This window comes from Capricornis sumatraensis, chromosome 19 (assembly GCF_032405125.1).
Source record: "Capricornis sumatraensis isolate serow.1 chromosome 19, serow.2, whole genome shotgun sequence".
Classification (NCBI taxonomy): Eukaryota; Metazoa; Chordata; class Mammalia; order Artiodactyla; family Bovidae; genus Capricornis; species Capricornis sumatraensis.
Window position 1 is genome coordinate 56293824 of NC_091087.1, and position 24862 is coordinate 56318685.

A 24862-nucleotide genomic window follows, 5' to 3' on the forward strand; every position below is an offset into this window, starting at 1 on the left:
TGATCCCATTGACACAAATTTCAAAAACTAATCCACATACCAAGACACATACCACATATGTCTATATAGGCAGTCCTTGACTTACTAGGTTCAACTTAATGATTTTTTGATTTTATGATTTTTTTTACTTTACCATGGTATGAAAGCAGTATATGGTATTCAGTAGAAACTGTACTTCAAATTCTGATCATTTCCCAGATTTAACAGTATCTGGTAGGATGCTCCATCATTCAGTGCACTGAATAGTCATCTGCCCAAAATATAGACCTTCCATTTTGGCTTAAATAGTATGACACTCTGAAAAAGAAGTTAATCATGATAGCAATAGAACAGGAATCGGAAGAAATCAGTTGAAAATGCACTACCAACTCCCACATTACTCATCTCCAGAATTTTCATAAAGATATTCAGCAACATCTGAAAAGCTAGCCGTGGAGATACATCTATAAGGGTGTTTGCCACAACGTGACTCATTTAACATGGCATATTTTTAGAAGCCCATACATAGTTTGTAAGGTTTGAAAGCAAAAATTTCCAAGCTTTTAAGTAGCTCTCTATTACTGTGAATTTATAATAGTCTGAATTTTATGTGCAGGTCTATGAGAAGCAATACTTTGTAATTTAAGATTTCTAATTATTTGTGTTTGAAGTATTGCTTGATTACTGTAGCCCGACATGATTTTCCTATTGAGAATGAAAAATTAGGATCTAATACTGGGGATGGAGATATTAAGTCTTTTAACGTGTACCATTTAAATATTTTTATGCTCTACAATACAGGGAAAAAAAGTGTTCTACAAATGTGAGGAAAGCAGACAGGCAGAAAAGGCTCTTTGGCTGATATTTCACCCTTCACATGCTTCGAGTTGAAGTTTTGGAGAAAAGAATTTTTTATTATCACTAAATTTTGAAACATGTATGTTGCTCTAGGTGCCAATTTTGCTGTAATGGAGTCCTAAAGAATGGGTGGAGGTGACATGAATTCTCAGCACGACTGCTATGGGGCTTGAGTGAAAGTAAATATGTTGGATCTAGTTTACAGTACTCTGTAGAGTGTAATCCTGTGTAAGACAGGTCTTGACTTTTATATGAATGGCTGATACACCAACATGAACTTTCTTATGAGGCAGTTCTCTGGCGTAGGCCCAGAAAGCAGTCCTAGAGCAAAAGCCCTCCAATGTCTCTGAATTGTTGATCCTGAAGAAGAAAAAATACACCTTTGTCACTTGAAAATATTATTTCTTTTAAAATAATTACGGAGATAATTTTCTGTCAACAGGTTATATAAAACAAAATCTGCTCAAGCGTGGTAATATGTTTATTGATAAGACTATGAGCATTTTGACAATATATTGGCTTTGTTCCAGTATCATTCTCACACCTTGTCTGAGAATATTAGAAATACAGATCTAATATAAAGTTAATCTCAATCCCCTGATTACAGTGTAGGTGGATTATAGCTTTTTGTAACACACATTCAACAATGCAAATTTAATCAAAAGGATCACTTGACTTTTTTTGAAATGAGAGAAAGAAGCAGTTGAGCCTCACAGCTGAAGATACAGTTTCATTTAGTAATGGGGCATGACAAACCTTGCCCTTGAAAAGAAATCAGTTTGTGTATTCATTCAGGAATGTATTCGTTTATTCACTCAATAAAAAGTTGAGTGATGTATTCATTAAGTGATTTAACTTAAGATACTTGAACAATAAGTAGGCGTTAGTAAAGCAAAAATGTGAAGTTATATATAAACACAAATATTGTCAGTCTCTTCCTTAAAACTTCCTATGACATCCCTCTGCACTTAGAACAAAGCTCATTCATTTCCAAAGTCAGAAGTCCCTACACAATGGGACCTGTGTCTCCTACTTCATCTCTGACCACTCTCCACCTGCCTTTATGCTTCTTGATTATATATGCCAAGTTAGTTTCCACTTTAGAGCCTTGTTTCTGACATACTATAATGCATTCAATGTGCCTTTTTCTTTCTTTCTTCTTTTTTTTTTTGCTTTACATCTTTGGTAATCAAACTTCTGGAGAAGGGAAAGGGAATCCACTCCACTATTCTTGCCTGGAGAATTCCATGGACAGAGAAGCCTGGTGGGCTACAGTCCATGGGGTTGCAAAGAGTCCGACACGACTGAGTGTCTAACACACACGCACAATCAAACTTCAGACAATGAAGTACGACTTTCTCATTAATTCTCCCCTCTGCACACAATGTTCTGCCTTCTACTCCCCCATCTTAAATCAAATGTCACTGTCCAGAATGCCTTTCCTTACAATTTTATCTTAAGCAGACTTACATAACAAGTTATCACTACTCGGAGTTATCCCGTTCATTTATTTGCTTGTTTGTTCTTGTCTGTCTCTCTTCACTAGCATACAAAGTCCTTGAGAGCAAGGACTTTGCTCTGTTCATTCCTGCACCTCCAGTCCCTAGAAGAGTGGCTGGCACATCACAGGCACTCAATAAATAATACCTATCCTGGAACGTGAGATTTTCGTGCGAAATATTAAGCTTATTGATACAAAGCTGGTGTTCAACAAACTTTAAATTCCTTTCCTACCCACTGATGAGACTTAACCAATTCAGTCCGCTGTTCAGCAAATATCACACACTTACCATCTTGACTATGGAGGATATTGCATACTATCATTCAAAAACACAATAAAGGAATAATGACAACATGGAGGGTATTATCTTCTTCTCCTCCCAGTCCACTCTTTGCCACTCCGCTCTGCATCTCTAGAACACAGAACTTTAGAATGGCTTCAAAGAGTTCCCTATTTGCTAGCTTCTGACTGGGTTTGATGGATTGGAGATACAATCAGATCAGAAAAAGAGAGATTCTCTTGAATGAGTTCCTTTACTGAAGGTTTCAAGTTTGTGCTGGGCAGTCCTTTCCTGGAGTTCTCTCCAGGCTGTGGTTACTGTTCCTGCATGCCTGGGGATGTTACATCCCCTGCTGGTCTTTCGTAACCCTGCCCCCACCTTTGTTATTAGAAACTCCTCAGTCACTCAAGAGTGCCTCCCTCAAAATGGAATACCCATCTGTCTCCTGGTAGAACTCTGACTGATAGAATAAGAGGAAATGGTCAGGATTAAAACGGCCTTCAGCAACACAAAAACAACAAAAGAAAGAAGAGCCATGGAGTGACTAGCACCAATAACAAGTCAAAGTGCGCACATTCTGCCATCCCCTCTTTTTGCATCTGTGGATCACTAGCATCTGAGATTGGGTCCTCCAGGTAATAAATACCGAGACGGAGTTTTGCGTTCAAGAGATTAACACCTACTAAAGAAGACTTCCCTGGTGGCTCAGGTGGTAAAGCATCTGTCTACAATGCGGGAGACCCGGGTTTGATCCCTGGGTCAGGAAGATCCTCTCCTGGAGAAGGAAATGGCAATCCACTCCAGTACTATTGCCTGGAAAATCCCATGGACAGAGGAGCCCGGTAGGCTACAGCCCATGGGGTTGCAAAGAGTCGGACACGACTGAGCAACTTCACTTCACTTACTTAGATTCCCTTCCCATTTAGATCATCACAGAGCATTCAGTAGAGATTCCTGTGTTATACAGTAGATTCTCATTAATTATACATTTATATATCAGAGTGTGTATATATCCATCCCAATCTCCCAATTCATCCCACCCCCACTTCCTCCACTGGTAACCACAAGATTGTTTTCTACATCTGTGACTCTATTTCTGCCTTGCAAATAAGCATCTGTAAATCTGTACCATTTTTCTAAAGTCCACTATAAGTGATATTATACAGTATTTGAGGTTTCTCAGGTGGCTCAGTGGTAAAGAATCTGCCTGCTAATGCAGGAGACGTAAGAGAGGCAGATTTGATCCCTAGTTTAGGCAGATCCCCTGGCATAGGAAATGGCAACCCGCTCCAGTATTCTTGCCTGGAAAATTCCATGGACAGAGGAGCCTGGGGGGCAATTCATGGGGTTGCAAACAGATGGGGACGACAGTTCACATATTTGTCTGTCTGTATGACAGTCTGTATGTCAGTCTGTATGACAGTCTCTAGGTCCATCCATGTCAGTGCAAATGGCATTATTTCATTCCTTTCTGTGACTGAGTAATATTCCATTGTACGTATGCACCACATCTTTATCCATTCCTCATTTAATGGACATTTAGGTTGCTTGCATGTCCTGGCTATTGTAAAACAGTGCTTCAGTGAACATTGGGGTGCAGCATCCTTTTGAATTTTTTTTTCTGTATATATGGCCAGGAGTGGGATTGTTGGATCATATGGTAGCTTTATTTTTATTTTTTTAAAGAATCTCCATATTGTTCTCCATAGTGGCAGTAATAATTCATATTTCCACCAACAAGGTAGGAGGGTTCCCTTTTCTCTATACCCTTCCCAGCATTTATTATTTGTAGACTTTGATGAAATCTATTCTGACTGGTGTGAGGTGATACCTCATTGTATTAATAGTTTTGTTTTGCATTTCTCTAAAAATTAGTGATATTGAGTATCTTTTCATGTGTTTTTTTGCCATCTGTATGTCCTCTCTCTCCAAGCATTTCTTATTGTACAAATTTAATGCCCTTTCCATCTTAACTAAGCATTTATCAGACATTGTGGGTGTAACTTTTGCATTTTGAAGTGTGATAGCAAAACCAGCACAAATTTCTTTTTCCTTCTTCACAATTTCACAGATAGATTTGTTTCTACCTTAGATCTCAGCAATCTCAGCATATGATTTTTTTCCGCTTATTGTCAAGTACTTTCCCATTTTCACCTAACAGAAGTGCTTTATGGCTTACCTTTGGTGTATCCAAATTGCCAGCATTGTTACTCCTGTGTCTGGGGCCATTTTTAAGTAAACCAAAGGCTCCTTGAACACAAGCACTGTGATACCTTGACAGCCCATCTGATAACCAAGGTGGCTACTAAGTGACTGATGGACAGGTTGTACTGGACAAAGGGATGATTCCGAGCAGGAGGGAGAAGGACAGCAGGAGATTTCATCACACCGCTTAGAACAGTGTACAATTTAAAACTTGTGACTTGTTTGTTTCTGGAATTTTCAGTATAATGTTCTCAGATCTTAGGTAGCAGAATCCATGGAAAGTGAAAATGTGGGTAAGATGGGACCACTGTAAATAAGTTTCTCTATTTTATAAACTGCCAGGGTAACAGGCAGCTGACTGAAGAAGTATGTTCCCACTTTAGGAAATCTGAGGTACTAAGAGAAAAAGTAGTACCACACAGTATCAGAAATAACATCACCAAGCAGTAGAAATGCAGCATTCATGATTATGTCTCTGTATTCTCATGGGAAGGTCTGCTTTGTCATATTACCTCTAAGATACTGAACATTCGTGGCTTTGAGGATTGACTCTTTAGCTCAGTGCAGTAGTTGCTGTTACATCCTGTGTGGTTTCTGAAGAAAGCTATTGTTCAGTCACTAAGTTGAGTCTCATCACTCAAATGTAAACCCTATGGACTACAGCACACCAGGCTCCCCTGTCTTCCACATCTCCCAGAAGTTATTCAAATTCATGTCTGTTGACTGAGTGATACGTATCTAACCATCTCATCCTCTGCTGCCCCCTTCTCCTGCCCTCAATCTTTTCTAGCATCAGGGTCTTTTCCATGAGTCAGCTCTTCGCACCAGGTGGCCAAAGTATTGGAGCTTCAGAATCAGTCCTTCCAATGAATATTCAGGGTTGATTTCCTTTAGGATTGACTGGGTTGACTTCCTTGCAGTCCAAGGGACTCTCAAGTGCTTTCTCCAACACCACAATTCAAAAGAATCAATTCTTCGGTGTTCAGCATTTTTTATGATCCAGTTCTTATATCTGTACATGATTACTGGAAAAACAATAGCTTTGACTATACAGACCTTTGTTGGCAAGCTGATTCCAATACTGATTTGAAAGAAAGCCTTCCAAAGGCCTATCTTTTGGAAGATAGGCCTTCCAAATCAGTTTTCCTGACTCGTACTATGAAATCCTCCTCAGAAGCAGTATTATATTTTAATATTGACAAAACACTTGAGCTGCAAAACGCATCAGCCATTATATAATGTCTGGCTAAGTTAATACAACTATTTTTGCAGTGAAAATTGATACTTCAGTTTCTTTAAATGTTCTCATCCTTTTCATATACCACCTCTTCATCTGGATCTGTTAGAGACAGTTGACATTATGCTAACACATTTTCAGATTTCTTGTTAAAATATATTTGAATAATGGTTTGAACATAAAATGAGATCATTTCAGTGCATTAAGTAGTAAGAAAGTGGGAGCATTTCTAGCAAGAGCAAATCTCTGCAAGGTGGTATCTTAGGCAAGGATTTTTCTCTTGTTTTTCTGGACTCGAATAGACAAATTTCTCTGGGTTCGTCTGTCTCATAATGCAGAGCACAATTAAATTAGCTAGTTAAGAATTTAGCTTAAACAGTTTTAATACTGAATACGCAAAAGGATGAAGTACATTAATTACTGAACATTCTTAATTTGATACTATAGACTATGTAAGTAATTCAGTGCCAAAATTTGAAGCTGAAGAGCTTCTTTAATATCTTTGATAAACATAGTTTACAGATTTGCAAAGGTATTCAAGAAACAAACCTACACCCTTTTGAGTGTGCACATGTACAGCTATGCAGTGCTCTAATTGTGAACCAAAGGATCCTCAAACTCATGCTCTGTCAGATTCTTTCTAAAGAGGCAAAAATCTTTAATCTCAGAGAACAGGTTTCCTACTAATTATTGGTTCTGGGAAACAAATAGAGAACACACATCCTTTTTTTTTAGGACTTTGAATGCAACAGACTTTCACTTTAGCTTGCTTAGGCGCTAGAGGGGAGTGTGGTGCCATCCAAGTGCTGCAAGTGCTGCATCCTGCAAAGTGCGCATATGCTCGCATGCCAGACGCTGGGAAAAGGCACAGCAAAGAAGGACTAAGGAAATATTTCCCTAAGGTTGAAATAGGACAAACTTAGTTTGCAGAAGTCTACTTTGACCTAGTGTTTTACACAAAAATTCCCAATATAGGGATCTGATCTCCTTTAAGGGACAATATCATTCAATTTGGAGAAAGAAATGGCCACCTACTCCAGTATTTGTATCTGGGAAATGCCATGGACAGAGGAGCGTGGAGGGCTACACTCCATGGGGTCACAAAAAGAGTCAGATGTGACTTAGTGACTACACAAGTCATTCAAATAATTTAATTTCCATAACCTTACTGTTGTTTAAAAATGATATATGCTTACTTATTTTTAAGAAGAAAGTCAATATAGAAAAATACAAAGAGGAAGTGAAAACAACTGGAACTCAAACGATATATTCCCGCCATTGTGGGGGAAGAGTCTTTCAGACATCTCTCTCATTCACCCTCACCATACAGAAATATGCGTATGATTTTAAATACATGAAATGACACTGTATGTATGTATTGTATGAAAGTGTGCCTTCTGTTTCTGCAATGGTATTGTCGCAGATGGAGTAGACATCTTTCTGTAGTTGTGAGAAGGACGAGTCACAGGACCTAGGTTTAAATTTCTTCTCCATGCACTATGTGACATTGGGCAAGTGAGTTAACCCATCTCCATGTACCTCAGTTTCCTCATAATGCAAAAAAGGGATGATAATATTACCTACTTAGACAGTTGATGTGAAAGTAAAATCAGATCGTGTAATTGATTAAGATAGTACCTGGATCATAGTAAGTACTTAATACGTTTTAACTATCTTAACTAAATACAAGTTTCAATTTCAGAGTAACATGGAAGGTTGTTACAATATGAAAGTGGGATATTTTTTCAAATAACTTTCATCATGATAATCCTGAACCATGTTTTTAATATAAATTTTTATTGCTTCTACATTTAACTATATCTTCCCTGACGCTGGTATTTACATGCAGCAAATACTATATACTTATTGACTAATCTACCTGAAGACTTTAACAGAAAGAAATGAACTACCTTTTGTGGAGGCCATTTAAAAATTGTTCTGTGGAACACAAGGTGCCTTTAAGCAGGAGAGTTTTCCATGGGCTGGCTTTATAAGACATGACTCCAGCTAAAAATCCCTGTTAATTATTAAACCCTTATGTATAATCTGGATACCTGACACTGCAGATACTGAAGACTGAGAACAGAGAGTGTTTGTCTCTCAAGTTAAGCCTAAACACCGATAGAGAAAAGTAGTTATGAAGGGGTTGAAAAACCTCAAACCTTTCCCTCTTACATTTAGAAAATAGGCTGTGTTATCTCCTGTTTTGGCTGGCATAACTACTGCCTAAACGATCAGTTTAAACCTTGTTTGGGATTCCTGCTTATTTTAGCATGGCGGATCTTAAAATTCACAGGATCTTCCTTTTGGTTATTTCTCTGACAAAGTGTTTGGAGAGCACAAAACTGCTGGCAGACTTTAAAAAGTGTGGTGACCTGGAATGTGAAAGTAAGTTGCTTTTCTTTTTTTCCTCTTAAACTAAGGCTCTGAAATGATATAAAATGTTATTGTGGACATGTATGATAAAAAAATGAACATTAATATCACTGGGAAATGTTTGTAGTTATAAGGTATAGTCCACTATAAAAAGGATATGCTAGAACCAAAACATTTTGTGATAGTTTTTAATGTAAATATAAAGGAGTAAGGATAACCTTATATATAAATATATCAGAAATTATAAGGATATTAATCTAGCTTTCAAAAACAAATTAGCACTTTTACTACTTTTTAAGATAAATGTAAATGATTTATATTTTTTAAAAATATCAGGCCATTTGATAAGCTATTTTTATGAAGCTCTTACATTTTTTAGTTTCTGTTTCACAATCAGAAGTTTCTGACTCTCATGAGTTTTCTAAGACTGTTTTTATTTCATACTATCATGATTTATTGTCTAAAACTTTATCAAACATTAATCATTTTTGCATAATTTATTATGTAAAAATACTGAAATCAGTTTTAGGAGTTGAAAATTTTATTTATGTCTTTGAATATTAAGCTTTCTTCTACAATGATAAATTAATTTTCATTTTGTTCTTTAAGAACTTATTTTCTGAAATTGGCATTATGGTACAAAATGAATAGCATCTTTCATCCCAATATACTATAATTGCTTTAAACCTTCTATCCCTCCAGTATGTGAGAACTATTTCTAATTTGCAACATGGAAATTAAAAATGCAAAATATTATTAATATTAACATAAATAATTTAAAAGTAAATTTTTATGTGTCAACATTTGCCTTAATAATTTGAATATGTAATTTAACATAGAATGTTTACTAGTGATAATAATATTATTATTATATAACCATTATATAATTATATTATTATCTAATTATATAATAATAAAACAATTTTTTTCCTTTTTACAACCTCATTTTAGTTGCCTTAGGGTTAGGCACATATCATGTAAACAGAACATTCACATTTATAGTAATTGATAAAAGTTATTTTAACTTTGATTGTACAAATTAATCAAAATGTTTTACATATGTCAGTATAATTATAATGGTTAATATGGTATGTATATTACTTTACATGTTGAAGGGCTAATCTAGCATATGTGGATATACTCGTTCATAGTTACTAAGGGTCTGTTATGTGCTGGGTCTGGAAGATCAGGAGTGTGTATCTAAGTGAAATGAAATGTAAGATAACTTTCTGTTCCTCCAGGGATTTTCATTCTAGTAAATGATGATAAGACAGGTCAGTATGAAATATGAAATAGTAGATAGGGATACAAGATAAGAATAATAGGTAATTTTGAAATTCAGAGAAGGGGCAGAGTAGGCTGGACCAATTAGGGATATCTTATATAAGAAGTAGGATATGAGTTGTCCATTAAGAGAGACTGATGGATTTGTAGAAAGGTTTAGGGAAAAACAGAAAGAAAAGCTCAGAATATAGAAGGTGGATGTTGCAGTGAAAAGAAAGTCAGTTCAGATCTGGCTCCACTATTTATCAGGTGGGTGACCATCTGTTTGAGACTTAATTAAAGGCTCATTTGTTAGTCTAAGATGAGATTATTTACCTCATAGGCTGTTTTGAGAATTTCATAATAACAATGATAAAAGGTATGAAAGAGCTTATCATGATGCCTGGAATATAGTAGGTGCCAGGAAGAAAACTAATTATCTTTTCCTTCCCTTCTCTACCTTGCGTGTTACATAGCTTTAATAAGCAGAGTCTTCGCCATAAGAGATTACAGAGGACCTGACTGTCGATACCTGAACTTCACTAAGGGAGAAGAGATATCAGTTTATGTTAAACTCTCAGGAAAAAGGGAAGACTTGTGGGCAGGAAGTGTAAGTATCTAATTTTATAAATCGAATACAGAATAAATGACCAGCTTAGACAAAGCAGACTGCTTTTCATCTCTAGAAGAACTTTAAACATTTCAAAGTACTATCTGTATCTATATATATATGTAAACCTTTATATATATATATAAAACCTTTTTATATATAAAACCTTTGACATATTTAAGCAAACAAACATGGACATGTTCACTGTTGGTTCCAGAATTTCTATAAAAGTAGTTTTGGGAAAGCCAGTCTGATTGGGATGAAGGCTTAAGAGTGCCTTGAAGTTATTTTACATAGCATGCATAGTTTTTGAACTTAACTTTTATATTTGTTTGGAGAGACCTTAGAGGTACTGATGGAGATTACCGGGTGACTAGGTAAGCCCAGCCATCCCCTGTTGCTACCAACGGCCAAGTTTAAGAGAGACTGGGAAGTTTTAGTTAATCAAATTAAAAGACATGTCTTGGGACTTCCCTGGCAGTCCAGTGGTTAGAGCTCCATGCTATCACCTTTCACTGCCAAGGGTGCAGTTACATTTCCTAACTGGGAAAACTGAGATCTCACTTAGCCAAAAAAATTTAAAAAGACATGTCTTTCTGAGCAAATAAAGGACTGAGTTACTATTGAAGAGGTCCTCTAAAAGATTAGTAGCCTAAGGAAATGAGATATATGAATTTTTCATGGAAAAAAAGAATAACTGAGACACTTTATTTGGCCCAAAGTCCTATTACACTGAAATTCCTAGATGCCTGAATCATCTTTCTGAATATATAACACAGACAAATTAATGATTAATATTTTCAGTTGAAAAGAGATTGGTATCTTAGATTATATCATCATTATTATTTTAGAATGAAATCATACCGTGACACATGATTTTATTCCCAAGCTGAGCAAGCATGACCAACCTGATACATACATCATTTCCATATAGCATATGCATAAGATCTCTTCCTTGTATAGCATCTACATGGGAAGCCTCTGATCTTTATTTGAAGGAGCAGATTCTATGTGGGTCAATCCTGCTTCTTAGCATTAGAGGCTATATGACTGAACCTCAGACATCATTGACCAGAATTGTTTACCTGGACTTTGCAGCTCCCTAGACTGCTTACTGCTTATGGTTCTTTTTTTTTTTTTTTAAGTATTAACCTTTAAGGATTTTTTTTTAATTTTTTATTAGTTTTTAATTTTTTTAATTTTAAAATCTTTAATTATTACCTGCGTTCCCAAACATGAACCCCCTTCCCACTTATGGTTCTTTAAACACACTATTTCTCTGCCTTGAACGCACAGGAGGTATCTAAGGCAACTATAAGAAAAATTAAACAGTAGGTATCATAAGAAGAAAAGAAACCATTTTTTCTTGTCTACTATGTGTGAAAATGATAGTTCTGCACAAAGCAACATGTAATGTGTGGAGCCAGGGTGAAGTTTCAAGCACACTTAGTTTTGTGCTTTAGGTGTCTGGTCCAGGCAGATAGCCATTTAAGAAGTCTCCCTGTGGGCTTCCCTGGTGTCTCAATGGTAAAGAATCCACCTACCAGTGCAGGAGACATGGGTTTGATCTCTGATCTGGGAAAATCCCGCATGCTGCCAAGCAACTGAGACCGTGGACCACAGTTATTGAACCCACACTTGAGAGCCTAGGAGCCACAACTACTGAGCCCATGTGCCCTAGAGCCCATGTGCCCTAGAGCCCATGCTCTGCAACAAGAGAAGCCACTGCAATGAGAAGCCTGCTCGCGGCAACTAGAGAACAGGCCTTGCTCGCTGCAACTAGAGAAAAGCCTGCATAGCAACAAAGACACAGCACAGCCAAAAATAAGTAAATAAATAAAATTAAAAGAATCTACATGGTGTGATTAAGACTCTGGGCTTTACGTTGCCGAGGGCCTGGGTTCAATCCCTGGTCAAAGAACTAAGATCCTGCAAACCAGGTTTTGCGACCATAGAAAAGAAGCCACATTGTGGAGCTCACTTTGTCAGTTTTCAAATAGTTGCAGCAACTGAAGAGCTGGAAAAATCAGAACTGAGGTGTAATAGTGCTAAATCAAAGGGCCAAAAGAAATACACTCTTTAAACTTGGACAGGGGTAGGAAATGGGCTGAGAGTGGCCGTGTGAAGCCTTCACTCTTGGGGGACATCTTGAAGGCACTTAAACAAGATTGAGAGGATCTCTGTCACCAAGGTACAGAAGCTGAAAGTGAAAGTGAAAGTGAAGTCGCTCAGTTGTGTCGGACTCTTTGCAACCCCATGGACTGTAGCCTACCGGGCTCCTCTGTCCATGGGATTTTCCAGGCAATAGTACTGGAGTGGGGTGCCATTTCCTTCTCCAGGGGATCTTCCCAACCCAGGGATTGAACCCTGGTCTCCCACATTGTAGACAGACATTTTACCGTCTGAGCCACTAGAGGAGTTGAATGGAACCCAGTTCCCTCTGGAGGACTCATAGATCTTTACTATCTTGATGAATCCGTCTTGGCTCTTCAGAGTTTAACATCTTATCTTATCCTGACATCCTGAAAATGCTGACTATGTCACAGCTCCATCTAGCTTGGCTACTGTCACCATTCCCTTGTTTTTTGATATTCCAGGTTTATTAGTATAAAGCTGTGGTCCACTAGGCAAGAAAGGTCATTAAGAACAGAAAGAGGAAGAAAATGAGTGGTTTTCCCTCTGAAATGTGAAAAAGTGCCATTTTATAGCTTGCCCCTTTGTTCCCTCAAATTAACCCTGTTCTGTTGAGTAGCAAACGGAATATGATTTCATTGGACTTTCTTTTAGATAGTAAATGAAAACCAATTACTATTTGTGATTTGAAATACATGAAAGTCAAGGACATGGAACAAAATTAGGCTCAATAGCTATTGCTTTGATCACTCTTACTTGCTAATATTTATTCTTCATTTTGATAGAAAGGAAAGGACTTTGGATATTTTCCCAGAGATGCAGTACAGATTGAAGAAGTATTCATATCTGAGGAAGTTCAAATACCAACAAAAGTGAGTAAACAGATTTTGATTCTTAATTGAACTGATTTTTTTTAAAGTAAATTTATATATTTTTTCTCTAACAAAAGAAATAATTATAAATACCCAATAATTCTCTTTTCCAATTACCAGTTTTCCTTTTCTTCTTTCTCCTCTTAATGAATGTATTCTTTATTTAATTTATTTTTAAATTAATTGATATTGGAGTATAGTTGTTCTGTGTGTGTGTGTTAGTCATTCATTCATGTCTGACTCTTTGTGACCCCTTTGGACAGTAGCCCACCAGGATCCTCTGTCCATGGTATTCTCAAGGCAAGAATATTGGACGGGGTTGCCATTCCCTTAACGGTTATTAGTTGAATTTAAAATTTCTTGATTAACACAGCTTTCTGTGGTGTAAGTGCCCATTGGTTATACATCTTATATAGTGGATACATAAAATAGGCTTATGAACTAACGCTAGGAATAGTTTGAGTATGTGAATAATATCAGGTTTAGACAGGGTTAATGACAAAGATTTTGCTTACTGATTAGCAGACAGTAGAATACAGTGGTTTAGAGCATCAATTCTGGAGATGGGCTGGGTTCAAAGCCTGACTTAGCCACTTAGTTGTCATGTGGTATTTGTGCTTTTTTTCTTATTTATAAAATGAGGATGATGATTATAAACTTACCTCATGAATGTATTGAGGAAAAAAGAGCATATGAAAGCACATAAAACAGCATTTACTAAGTGCTATGTAAATGTTATATATTATTACTAATGTTATTGTCCTCCTGAGACAGAGTTTATTTCCCATCATCCTCTCTAGGTCTCCAATCTGTAAACCTCTTTTGCTGTTGGATTTTTAACTGAGTTTGACAATGCTGGGCTTGATAGTGAGAAAGGGAACGAGAAAGTGACTCTTCAATATGTGAATTTGACTAGTGCATTTAATTCAGATTCTGCATTCGATCCCTGGATCAGCAAGATCCTCTGGAGGAGAGTATGGCCACCCACTCCAAAACTCTTGCCTGGAAAATCCCGTGGACAGAGGAGCCTGGCAGGCTACGGTCCATAGGATCACAAAGAGTTGGACACAACTGAAGCAACGTAGCGCACACACACACGCAGGTTAAGCCAATTTACCTTAAATGAGGTCAGTGTGAAGTCAGTTCTGCCTGGTTAAATAAACTGTCTAATATTTGGCTCTTTCCCACCACAAATTCTGGGATTAACTGTCTATTCACTGTGTAACTATCGGTCCTGCCAGTTCTGTCTTCAAAATACATCTATCTATCTGTCTTCTCTTCATTTTTACTCTCCCTATAGCTCTGACTCAAGGCATAATTACCTCCTGAGTAGAACCTGCAGTAGATTTCTAACTGGTCTTTTTACCTTGACTTTTGCCCTCTCCCAATTCATTCCCTAAACACGAATCTTATAGTCATGAATCAAAATCCCAAAAATCAGATCTTGTCATAATCAAGCCTTGACTCCTTATCTGGCTCTGCATGATCTGTTCCTGCCCTCTGCTGACCCTGTCTTATGCCCTTCTTCTGGCCCCCACTATGCTCCTAGCCATGCTGGCCTATTGACTGTTCTTAGACCATGCCAAGCCGTTTCCCTGCCTAAAAACCCAAATAGGTCATTCCCTTTGTTTGAAATGCTTTCGCTAAATTCATCTGGTTAGTTCCTCCTTATCCTTTTGTTATTGTTTAGTCGTTAAATTGTATCTGTTGTTGTGTAGTCGTTAAGCTGTAGGTCAGTGCCTCAGAGAGCTCTTTCATGATGGTTCTAAAGGAATTATTGCTTCTCAACCACAACTTCCTATTTATTTCCTGCATAGCACTTATCACAATCTATTATTTATTGTTTCTATCATTTACTGTAGAATTTCAGTACTTGGCACAGAGCAGAGAACCTAGTAGGCATATAGGAGGACCAAATTCTTAGGTCAAGTCCCCTGGGAAATAGATGGACTTGTGCATCCAAGAAGTGTACTGGGGAGTACTCTTGGGAATAGCACTTGTAAGGAAACATCAGAAAAAGCAGGACTGGACAGACAGAGAAGCTGAACTATGACGCAGTTGCAGCAATGATTTCAGGTGATTCTATAAGGAACTTAGAAGCTGGGATGGCCTTTCAGATTTGTTCTGAATAGAGGCAAGGGGTTGGGCCTTTTTATCCCCACACAGCTGGCTCATCTAGGGTAGTATAACCTTGGGCTACATTAGGCTAGTATTTACTAGAGACAGTTGCTGTTTTAAGTATTTGATTCATTTAATCTTTCACAACAGCCCTATAAGGTATTATTTTTCTCATTTTGCAAATGAAGAGACTGAGGCATAGAAACGTCATCTAATTCACCCAAGGTCACAGAGCTAGTAAACAGTGGGATTAAGATTTCAATCCATAGCGTTTGGCTCCAACGTCTATTAATCACCTACAGTGTTGCAGTGCCAAAATTATACTGTAAAAATTGCAATTCTGAAGTTTATTTTTTGTAAAATTCTGAGTTTTATTCTTATTTTATAATGGTGATAACCAAAGAGCAGTGCATATCAGTGTCTCATACCTTCAGATTAAAAAAAATAGCTTTTACCATTTTATACTTGAAAATTTGGTTGCTCTGTGAGATGAGCAAGGGGATCCCTGCCTCCATTGGTGGCTTACAGTAACTCAATTAAAGAAGCCTAAGTGTTTTAGTGTAGCTTCTAACCAGGCCATCATGCTTTAGAGTCTGGTTTTTCTGAGCTGTGATCATGTGCTGTAAATTCCACTCTGAAACCACTGCACAGCTCCATGTGTCCATTCAGTGTACCCTCACAAGGAGCAAGATTTTGTGGCCATGTACGCCTTTTCGTTAGAGTTTCTTTGCAGAATATACTCAGTACTAGATTGCCTTTTCTTCTAAAGTTCTTCAACTGCTGCTGCTGCTGCTAAGTCGCTTCAGTTGTGTCCGACTCTGTGTGACCCCAGAGACGGCAGCCCACCAGGCTCCCCCTGGGATTCTCCAGGCAAGAACACTGGAGTGGGTTGCCATTTCCTTCTCCAATGCATGAGAGTGAAAAGTGAAAGTGAGCAAATCCTAATGCAAGTGGATCTCACTGAGGTTTATATCACTAACCCCGAAAAGTCAGTTATGATACAAGTGTTTATGATTAGGAGTTTTTGCTCAGCTATTGAGCTAGTTGTGTGGCCTTGGGAAAATGACACTCATTTGGAACAATTTTGGACAAACAAGGGGTTTCAGTATATTAATGTCAATCATATATATATTTTTCCTTTCAGGAATCTGACTTTTTCTGTCTTCTTGGAATAAGCTACATATTTGAAAATGAAGCTAGTGAGTTAAACAGTGATAATAGTGAAAATATGTATCCATATGAAGAAGATAATGACCCCAAATCTAGTGTATATGAAAGTGATTTTCAGATAGAACCTGGCTTTTATTCAACTTCTGAAAGTAGTTTGTTTGAAGACCAATTTCCAGCTTCAGAGGCTCCTGAAGATACCAGAAGTACTAGTGAATCAGAAGATTGGGAAGCAGAAGCTGGAAGTATGGAACAGTATCTTATTCCAGAAGGGGATCATGCCCCACCATCTTCAGCTGTCCCTGAAGTGAAAGGATGGTTTGGATTTGGAAAGGACCAAGCTGCAGAAAAGACTTTTGAATCAGTTATTGAACCTCAAGAGGAAAGCTCATTTCGAAGTAGACAAATCGCAGTGGAAGACGGGAATGACCCAGAGAAATTAAACAGTGGTGAGCCCCAAACAGAACATAAGCAAGAACTTGAATTAGAGTTTGAGTCAGTGCCAAAGGAACAGTCTGAACTAGTATCTGAGTCAGAGCACACTCTCAATCCTCAAGACACTGGTTGGTTTGGTGGTGGATTTACAAGTTATTTGGGTTTTGGAGGTGAGGATACAGAACCTGAGTTATCATCCAAAGAAAGCAACCCACTGTTAGAAGATGTTCCTAGTTCCATATCCTCTGAGGAAGAAACTACTGTTCCGTGTACGGAAACATTAACAGAAAAAGAAGATGTAATCACTAATGACAGCTCAATTCTCAAGCCAAGTTGGTTTGATTTTGGTTTTGGTATGCTGGGGTTTGCATATGCTAATGAAGGTAAAATGATATCAGATGACGGAAAAAATGAAGAAAGAGGTGAAAGAGAGAAACATAGACATCCTTCAACAAGTGAATTTGACCCTGATAAGGAACAAGAAATAAAACTAATAAAAATTACGGAAACTGAAAATCAAATAGGCAAGGAAACGGTCTTAGAGAAAACAGATGATTATGATACTGTACCATATTTTAAAAAGTTATTGTATAATTTTGACAACCGCTGGAGGTTCCAGAACACTCCAAAGGAAACAGAATTGACATTTCCCAAACAGACTCTGGATGAAAGTAATGTAGGTGAAAATGATAAAACAGAAGAATTTTCAGCTGAAAAGTACCCCACAGATAATATAGAAGATATGTTGAAAAGTGGTTACAGTCAGCCAGGTTAGTATAAAAATATCTATAATGTGATTTCTTTTTTAAACATAGGAAAAAGTGAAATTGCTAGTTGCTCAGCCGTGTCTGACTTTTTGAGGTGCCATGGACTGTAGCCTGCCAGGCTCTTCTGTCCATGGATTCTCCAGGCCAGAATATTGGAGTGGGTAGCCATTCTCTTCTTCAGGGGATCTTCCCAACCTAGGAGTCGAACCCAGGTCTGCCACGTTATGGGCAGATTCTTTACAGTATGAGCCTATTTTTAAAAGTACAGATCACATGAAAAATCCAGGAATCCTTATTTTTCTAAATAAATAATAATTAGCAACAACCTTGTCAATCACCCTTTTATCAATATATCTGGTTTGCTCTGGGACTTAGTAGATCTTGAAGTGACGTGAAAGTCAGTTAGTCATGTCCAACTCTTTGCAACCCCATGGACTGGGGCCTGCCAGGCTCCTCTGTTCATGGAATTCTCCAGGCAAGAATACTGGAGTGGGTTGCCATTCCATTCTCCAAGGGATCTTCCCAACTCAGGATTCAAACCCAGGTCTCCCACATTGCAGGTGGATTCTTTACTGTCTGAGCCATCAGGGAAGTGCTTAGTACATCTTAATATCATAAAATCTCAAGGGACAAGGAATGATTGGATGTATATGGCTATTTCAGGGAGATCTCTAGGTATTTTACAATAAGTTTTAATCAAACTGCTATATGTAGACAGGTTTAAAAATATATGTAGTGCTAAGGCTTTTTTTTTTTTTCCTAAACAAAAGCGATTTCTCTTCCCTTTGTCCATCTCTACTTCCACCTCTCTCCCAAGGATAATAATTTCTTTTATTTTTTAGAGAATATTTCTTTTAGTATTTATCTATTTTCTAAATAAAATATTTATATTGTTCTTCTTTGATTAACCTATTTTAGATAATGTCCATTGACTTCCTGTTCTATTAGGTGATAATTTTTGCTTATTAGGTTATTAGAAAAACACCGTTCATTAGTTTAAAATAGTCTCGGTTTCTAAATTATATTGTATTCTAGATCTATAGTTCATCACCTCCCCACTAAGAAGATCTGTGATAACAAGTGTTTTCTTTAAGTGTACAAGATAATATGGAAACTCAAGCAAAAACAATGTAAAAAGTTTTCCACATTCTCCCTCAAGTCTCTCAATTCTGGGAGCTCAACAGAAGGCAGCAGAAGAGAGCAGAGTAGCAGAGGAGACTTCTAGGTGTCCAGGCATCAGTGACTCCTATGATTAAAAACATGTGGATTATATTTTAAGTAGAGTTATGTAACATGACTTTCTCACATCTCCATTCTGATGTCTTTATGATGGATAGACTAGAAACTCAACAAATATTGGCCAATAATACAGAAACGATTGAACCTTAGAATGACAGAAAAACTTTCACAAGAAGAGATCAATAATGTTGCAAACTCAGAAAGAAACACATTTCACTGGAGCTAGTTGATTTTCTTGAATTTCCAGAAGAACTCTTAATATTCTACAAAATGTGAGTTCTTTACTTGATCAACATCCTCTAACCAGAATATAGACTTTAGATTCTAAGTGAAGTGAAAGTATTAGTCGCTCAGTCATGTCAGACTCTTTGAGACCCCATGGACTGTAGCCAGCTAGGCTCTTCTGTCATGGAATTCTCCAGCCAAGAATACTAGAGTGGGTAGCCATTCCCTTCTCTAGGGGATCTTCCTGACCCAGGGATTGAACTTGGGTCTCCTGCATTGCAGGCAGATTCTTTACCATCTGAGCCATCTCTAACACTTTTCTAAATAAGAAAGATTTAGATATGATGATTTTCATGACTGAAAACATTAGAGACCTACATTTTCAAAAGCTAGAGGAAATTATTTTATTCTAAGCTTGTTAGATCCTAAAGAGATATTTGTGAAAAAGCGGATAAGAGTAACTGGAAAGATATACAGCGAAGTGATTCAGTTATATATATAAAAAAATATATACATATAAGGACATATATGAATATACAGATAAGAATATATATTTTCAATTATAGGTTATTATAAGATATTGAATATAGTTTCCTGTGCTATTATTAGGACCTTGTTGTTTATTTTATATCCAGTAGTATATGAATGTTAATCCCAAATTCTTAATTTATCTCTCCCTTTCTTTCCCTTTGGTAACTATGCTTGTTTTCTGTCTGTGAGTCTATTTCTGTTTTGTAAATAAGTTCATTTGTATAATTTTTCTAGATTCCACATGTAAGTGATATCATATGATATTTGTCATTCACTATCTGACTTCATCTAGTATGATAATCTCTATGTCTATCCAATGCTGCAAATAGCATTATTTCATTCTTTTTTATGGCCTATAGCCCATTGTATGTATTGAATACATACAATCTTCTTTTTCTGTTCATCTGTTGATAGACATTTAGATTACTTCCATGTCTTAGCTATTGTAAATAATGCATGCATGTTTTCAAATTATACTTTTCTCCCAGTATATGGCCAAGTGTGGGGTTGTTGGATCCTATGGAAGTTCTATTTTTAGTTTTTTAAGGGACTTCCATGCTGTTCTCCCTAGTGGCTGCACCAGTTTATGTTCCCACCAAAGTACAGAAGGCTTTCCTTGACTCCACACCCTTTTCAGTATTCATTGTTCGTCGACTTTTTGATGATGGCCATTCTGGCTGGTGTGATACCTCATTGTAGGTTTGATTTACATTTCTCTAATAATTAGCGATGTGCTTCTTCTTAGCCATCTGGATGTCTTCTTTGAAGAAACATCTGTTTAGGTCTTCCACTCAGTTTTGATTGAGTTGTTTGCTTTTTTGAAATTGACCTGTATGAGCTGTTTGTATATTTTGGAAATCAATCCCTTGTCCATTGCATCATTTGCAAATATTTTCTCCCACTTCATAGGTTATCTTTTTGTTTTGTTTATGGTTTCTTTTGCTGTGCAAAGATTTTTAGTTTAATTAGGTCCCATTTATTTTTGGTTTTGTTTTCTTTACTCTAGGAGACAGATTGCCCAAAATATTGCTGTGATTTATATCAAAAAGTGTTCTACCATTGTTTTCCTCCAGGAATTTTATAGTATCCAGTCTTATAGTTAGGTTTTTAAATTTTTTGTGTATGGTGTTAGAGAATGTTCTAACTTCATTCTTTTACATGTTGCTGTCTAGTTTTCCCTGTACCACTTTTTGAAGAAACTGTCTTTTCTATATTGTATATCCTTATCTCCTTTGTTGTAGATTAATTGACCATAAGTGTGTGGGCCTATTTCTGGGCTCTCTAGACTATTCCATTGATCCATGTGTCTATTTTTGTTTCAGTATCATACTGTTTTCAAGATTGTAGCTCTGTAGTATAGGCTGAAGTCAGGGAGTATGATTACTCAAGCTCTATTCTTCTTTTCCAGGATTCAGTATTCTTCAATTTCAAGATTGCTTTGGCTTCTAATGTAAATCCTAAGGCTTATGTTTAAGTAATGTAAAAATAATACCTCAGAAGTATAATTAAATATGAAAAGAATATAGGAAGTTTTCATTTTTTTACATATACTTATTTCAAGTGCAGTATAAGAAAATATTTTAAAAAGAATCAATCTAGGAACACATAAATTTTGTGAAATTAATTGTTGAATAAGTCTTTTTCTCCTCTTATGCCATCAAACATCATTGTAGATCACTATTTGAGTCCTATATTTACAATAGTCCAATTATATTCAAACTCCTGAATTGATTGTTCATTTTAAATTTTAAAGTCCACATGTGGCATTATTAAATTACAGGTATCTGTTTGCTCACTTGGGACTTTCATCTTTTAAACGATGGTGACTAAGTAAGTGACAGCATGAAAGTGATATGTTACGTCCATAACTCAAAGAGCAAAGTTAGATATTGAATAATTCAGTTAGGACTATTGTTTAATATTGTTTTCCAGGACTGCAATGATACTTTTCTATCCTTGTCTTAAAGAGTAACTGAGAAATAAATCCCACAATTTACTTGACTACTATACCTCAGGCTAGGACTAATTAGAACATTTTTTTAAAAAAAATCCTGTTTGATTAATTCATTGAATCAAGTGATCAGTTTAAACTATATTTGAAAATTGAATTGATGGCTGTGTGATATGGCATGCACATAAATATATGGTGCAACATTACAAATGTGGAAAATTATAACACATATATTTCTAATTAAATTTTTTTCTTAGTTTTGGAGAAGGGTAGTCCTTTTTAAGGGCTTCCCAGATGGATAAGTGGTAAAGAATCTGCTTGCCAATGCATGTCGGGTACTCTGTGGGTTCTGAAGAGCCCCTGAAGAAGGAAATGGTAATCTGCTCCAATAGTCTTGCCTGGAAAATCCCATGGACAGAGGAGCCTGGGGGGCTACATTCCATGGGATCACAAAAGTTGGACACAACTTAGTGACTAAACAACAATGACAACAATCCTTTTTAAAGTGAATTTTCTCGAGATGTGCATATATATATATATGTATATATATCTTCATATGGCAATGGCACCCCACTCCAGTACTCTTGCCTGGAAAATCCCATGGACGGAGGAGCCTGGTGGGCTACAGTCCATGGGGTCGATAAGGGTCGGACACGACTGAGCGATTTCACTTGCACTTTTCACTTTCATGTTGGAGAAGGAAATGGCAACCCACTCCAGTGTTCTTGCCTGGAGAATCCCAGGGATGGAGGAGCCTGGTGGGCTGCCATCTCTGGGGTTGCATGGAGTCAGGCACGACTGAAGCGACTTAGCAGCAGTTAGCAGCACAGGGCCATGAACCAAAGGATGCAGATGGCCTCTAGAAGGTAGAAAAAGGAAATGAATTCTCCTCTAGACCTCCAAAAGGAATAGAGCCCTGCCAAAGCCTTGGTTTTAGGATTTCTGATTTCCAGAAATATATTTGTGTTGTTTAAGCCATTAAGTGTGTGTTAATTTATATCTGCAGTAGGAACTAATACAGACGATAAATTTGTTTCAATGAATTCTTTCCATAATGAAGTATCACGATGCCCAAAAAGATTCAAAGGATGACCTGCCTAGAAAAACATAGGAAGCCTACAACAAAGCAAACATTATTAAAAACCCTAAACATTTCTCTCTGTTTGCAGATATGGACTCTGAAATAGAGTTTCCTATGAGAATTCATGAAGAAGCTCATTTCAAAACTCTATCTTCTGAAAATAGTGATGAAAAGTTAAAAATATCACTAGACACTGAAAGGCCTACTCAGGTGGAAATGGACACATCTATGGAAAATACCCTGTCAAACAGTCAGATCCTTTTAACTGATTACTTTTTATCTTCTCAAAATTACATTGCTATAAAAGGTAAGAAACAAGTTATTTGTTCTCTAATGCAGCAATTAAGGAAGAAATTAAATTCAAAATTTGTATCTTATCAAGTATTAACATTTTAATTTATAATTTGACAGAAGATGCTTCTTGGCCTCAGTTTCTGGAATATTTATTTCAAATTGATGTTTATGATTTCCTGAATTCTGCATTTTCACCAATTATAATTCTGATAGAAAGGGTAAGTTGACCTTTTAGATATTTTCTAATACTTTTATGTGTGTGCTAAGTTGAGTCAATTGTGTCTGACTCTTTGCGAGGCTATAAACTGCAGCCTGCCAGGTCTACATCATGGGATGATGTAGGCAAGAATATTGGAGTAGGTTGCCATTTCCTTCTCCAGGGGATCTTCCTGACCAAGGGATCAAACCTGAATTTCTATGTCTCTTGCATTGGCAGGTGGGTTCTTTATCACTAGCGCCACCCAATAATTTTACCTATTTTACTAAATATAGGAATAGCTGAAAATTATGTTTGAGTGAATCCTCCCTATGTAAATATTATTGATGCATAATATTTCTCTTTGCATAAAATCTTATATGAAGCTTTTCCCTTATATGAATATTTTGTTGCATGGATGTTGTTAAAGATATTTTAAAAAACCTTTCCTTAAGCTTTGTTGATCTTGAGCATACAGTTTTTTCCTTCTCCTTTTTTTAAATCAGAGGAAATCATACTAAGATTTAACTCAGAAATAATATTAACTAAAATTTAATCTTAAGGAAATTATTAATATTTGAATGACAGCTGTGACCTCAAAATGATGTAATGTGAGAATCTTGCAAAAACAACTAGTACTTCAAAATTTAACCAAGTCATAACTAAAATTCTAAAATCTGTCTGCTTTTTCATTTATTGTAACTTCTATTAAATTCTATCTCATTTATTGTAAATGAAATATTACAAAAGGATCTAGCTGTAGTATTTGGCACATAAGTGTGTGTTCCTTTTCTCATTTACTGCTGTTATAGAAATAATTGAGGAAGCACTTATATCTTCTCATTTACATTTTAGGATGAAACTTAACAGTGGTTACCTTCAAGGAGTTCATTCTAGTTGGACACAGTAAAAAAAGCAATAATTGTACGTGCTGTAATGGCCACAGGATGTTACTGATACACAGGAGGAGTTGCCTGGTAGACTGACTGGAAATGGTAGGTAGAGAGAGTAGGGAGGAAGAGCCTGGGAAAATGTCCCAGAAGAGATCTTACTTGAGCTGATCTTGAAGAAAGAGTAGGAGTTAGCCAGGCAAGAAAGGATGAACATTCTAGGTTGAGAGTGCATTTTTAAAAGTACAGAAGTGGGAGAGATTCTGGCATTTCTAAGTAATTCAGTCTGATTGAATTTACAAGCAATAAATTTATAAGCAATTTATAAATAATTCAGTCTGATTGAATATTGGGACTGAAGTTGAATACTGGGATTAAAGAGGAAGGTTAGCTTTGCATTTGTGATAGGAAGTTGAACTCTATCTTTTCAATAATGGGGCACTATTTTTTAAATTTATTTTTAATTGGAGGATAATTGCTTTAAGTAAAGTGAAAAAGTTTCATGTATGAAGTCTGTCAATCAACATTGTCAATAATAATAAGAATTGACTGAAGACCAGAGGAAGGGAGCCCAATCAAGAAGTTATCACTTGAATTCAGGAAATAGATTGTAAAGGTCTAAATTAGGGTTTATAAACTCAAATGAAATGAGTG

At 36.6% G+C, this 24862-nt stretch overlaps 1 protein-coding gene across 2 annotated transcripts in view; it reads left to right on the forward strand.

The window, feature by feature from the left end:
- The first annotated feature begins 8156 nt into the window (after nt 1-8156).
- Nucleotides 8157-24862, forward strand: part of MIA2 (MIA SH3 domain ER export factor 2) — a 78426-nt gene continuing 61720 nt past the window's right edge. The window contains exons 1-6 of one of the 2 annotated variants that reach the window (XM_068991033.1): nt 8157-8448; nt 10176-10309; nt 13228-13314; nt 16577-17804; nt 22917-23135; nt 23240-23340. In XM_068991033.1, the coding sequence (XP_068847134.1) occupies nt 8334-8448; nt 10176-10309; nt 13228-13314; nt 16577-17804; nt 22917-23135; nt 23240-23340 (1884 nt within the window). In that variant the 5' untranslated portion in view covers nt 8157-8333. Of the gene's footprint in view, nt 8449-10175; nt 10310-13227; nt 13315-16576; nt 17805-22916; nt 23136-23239; nt 23341-24862 lie in introns of those variants that run through there. The other variant, XM_068991034.1, reaches the window with a different exon arrangement.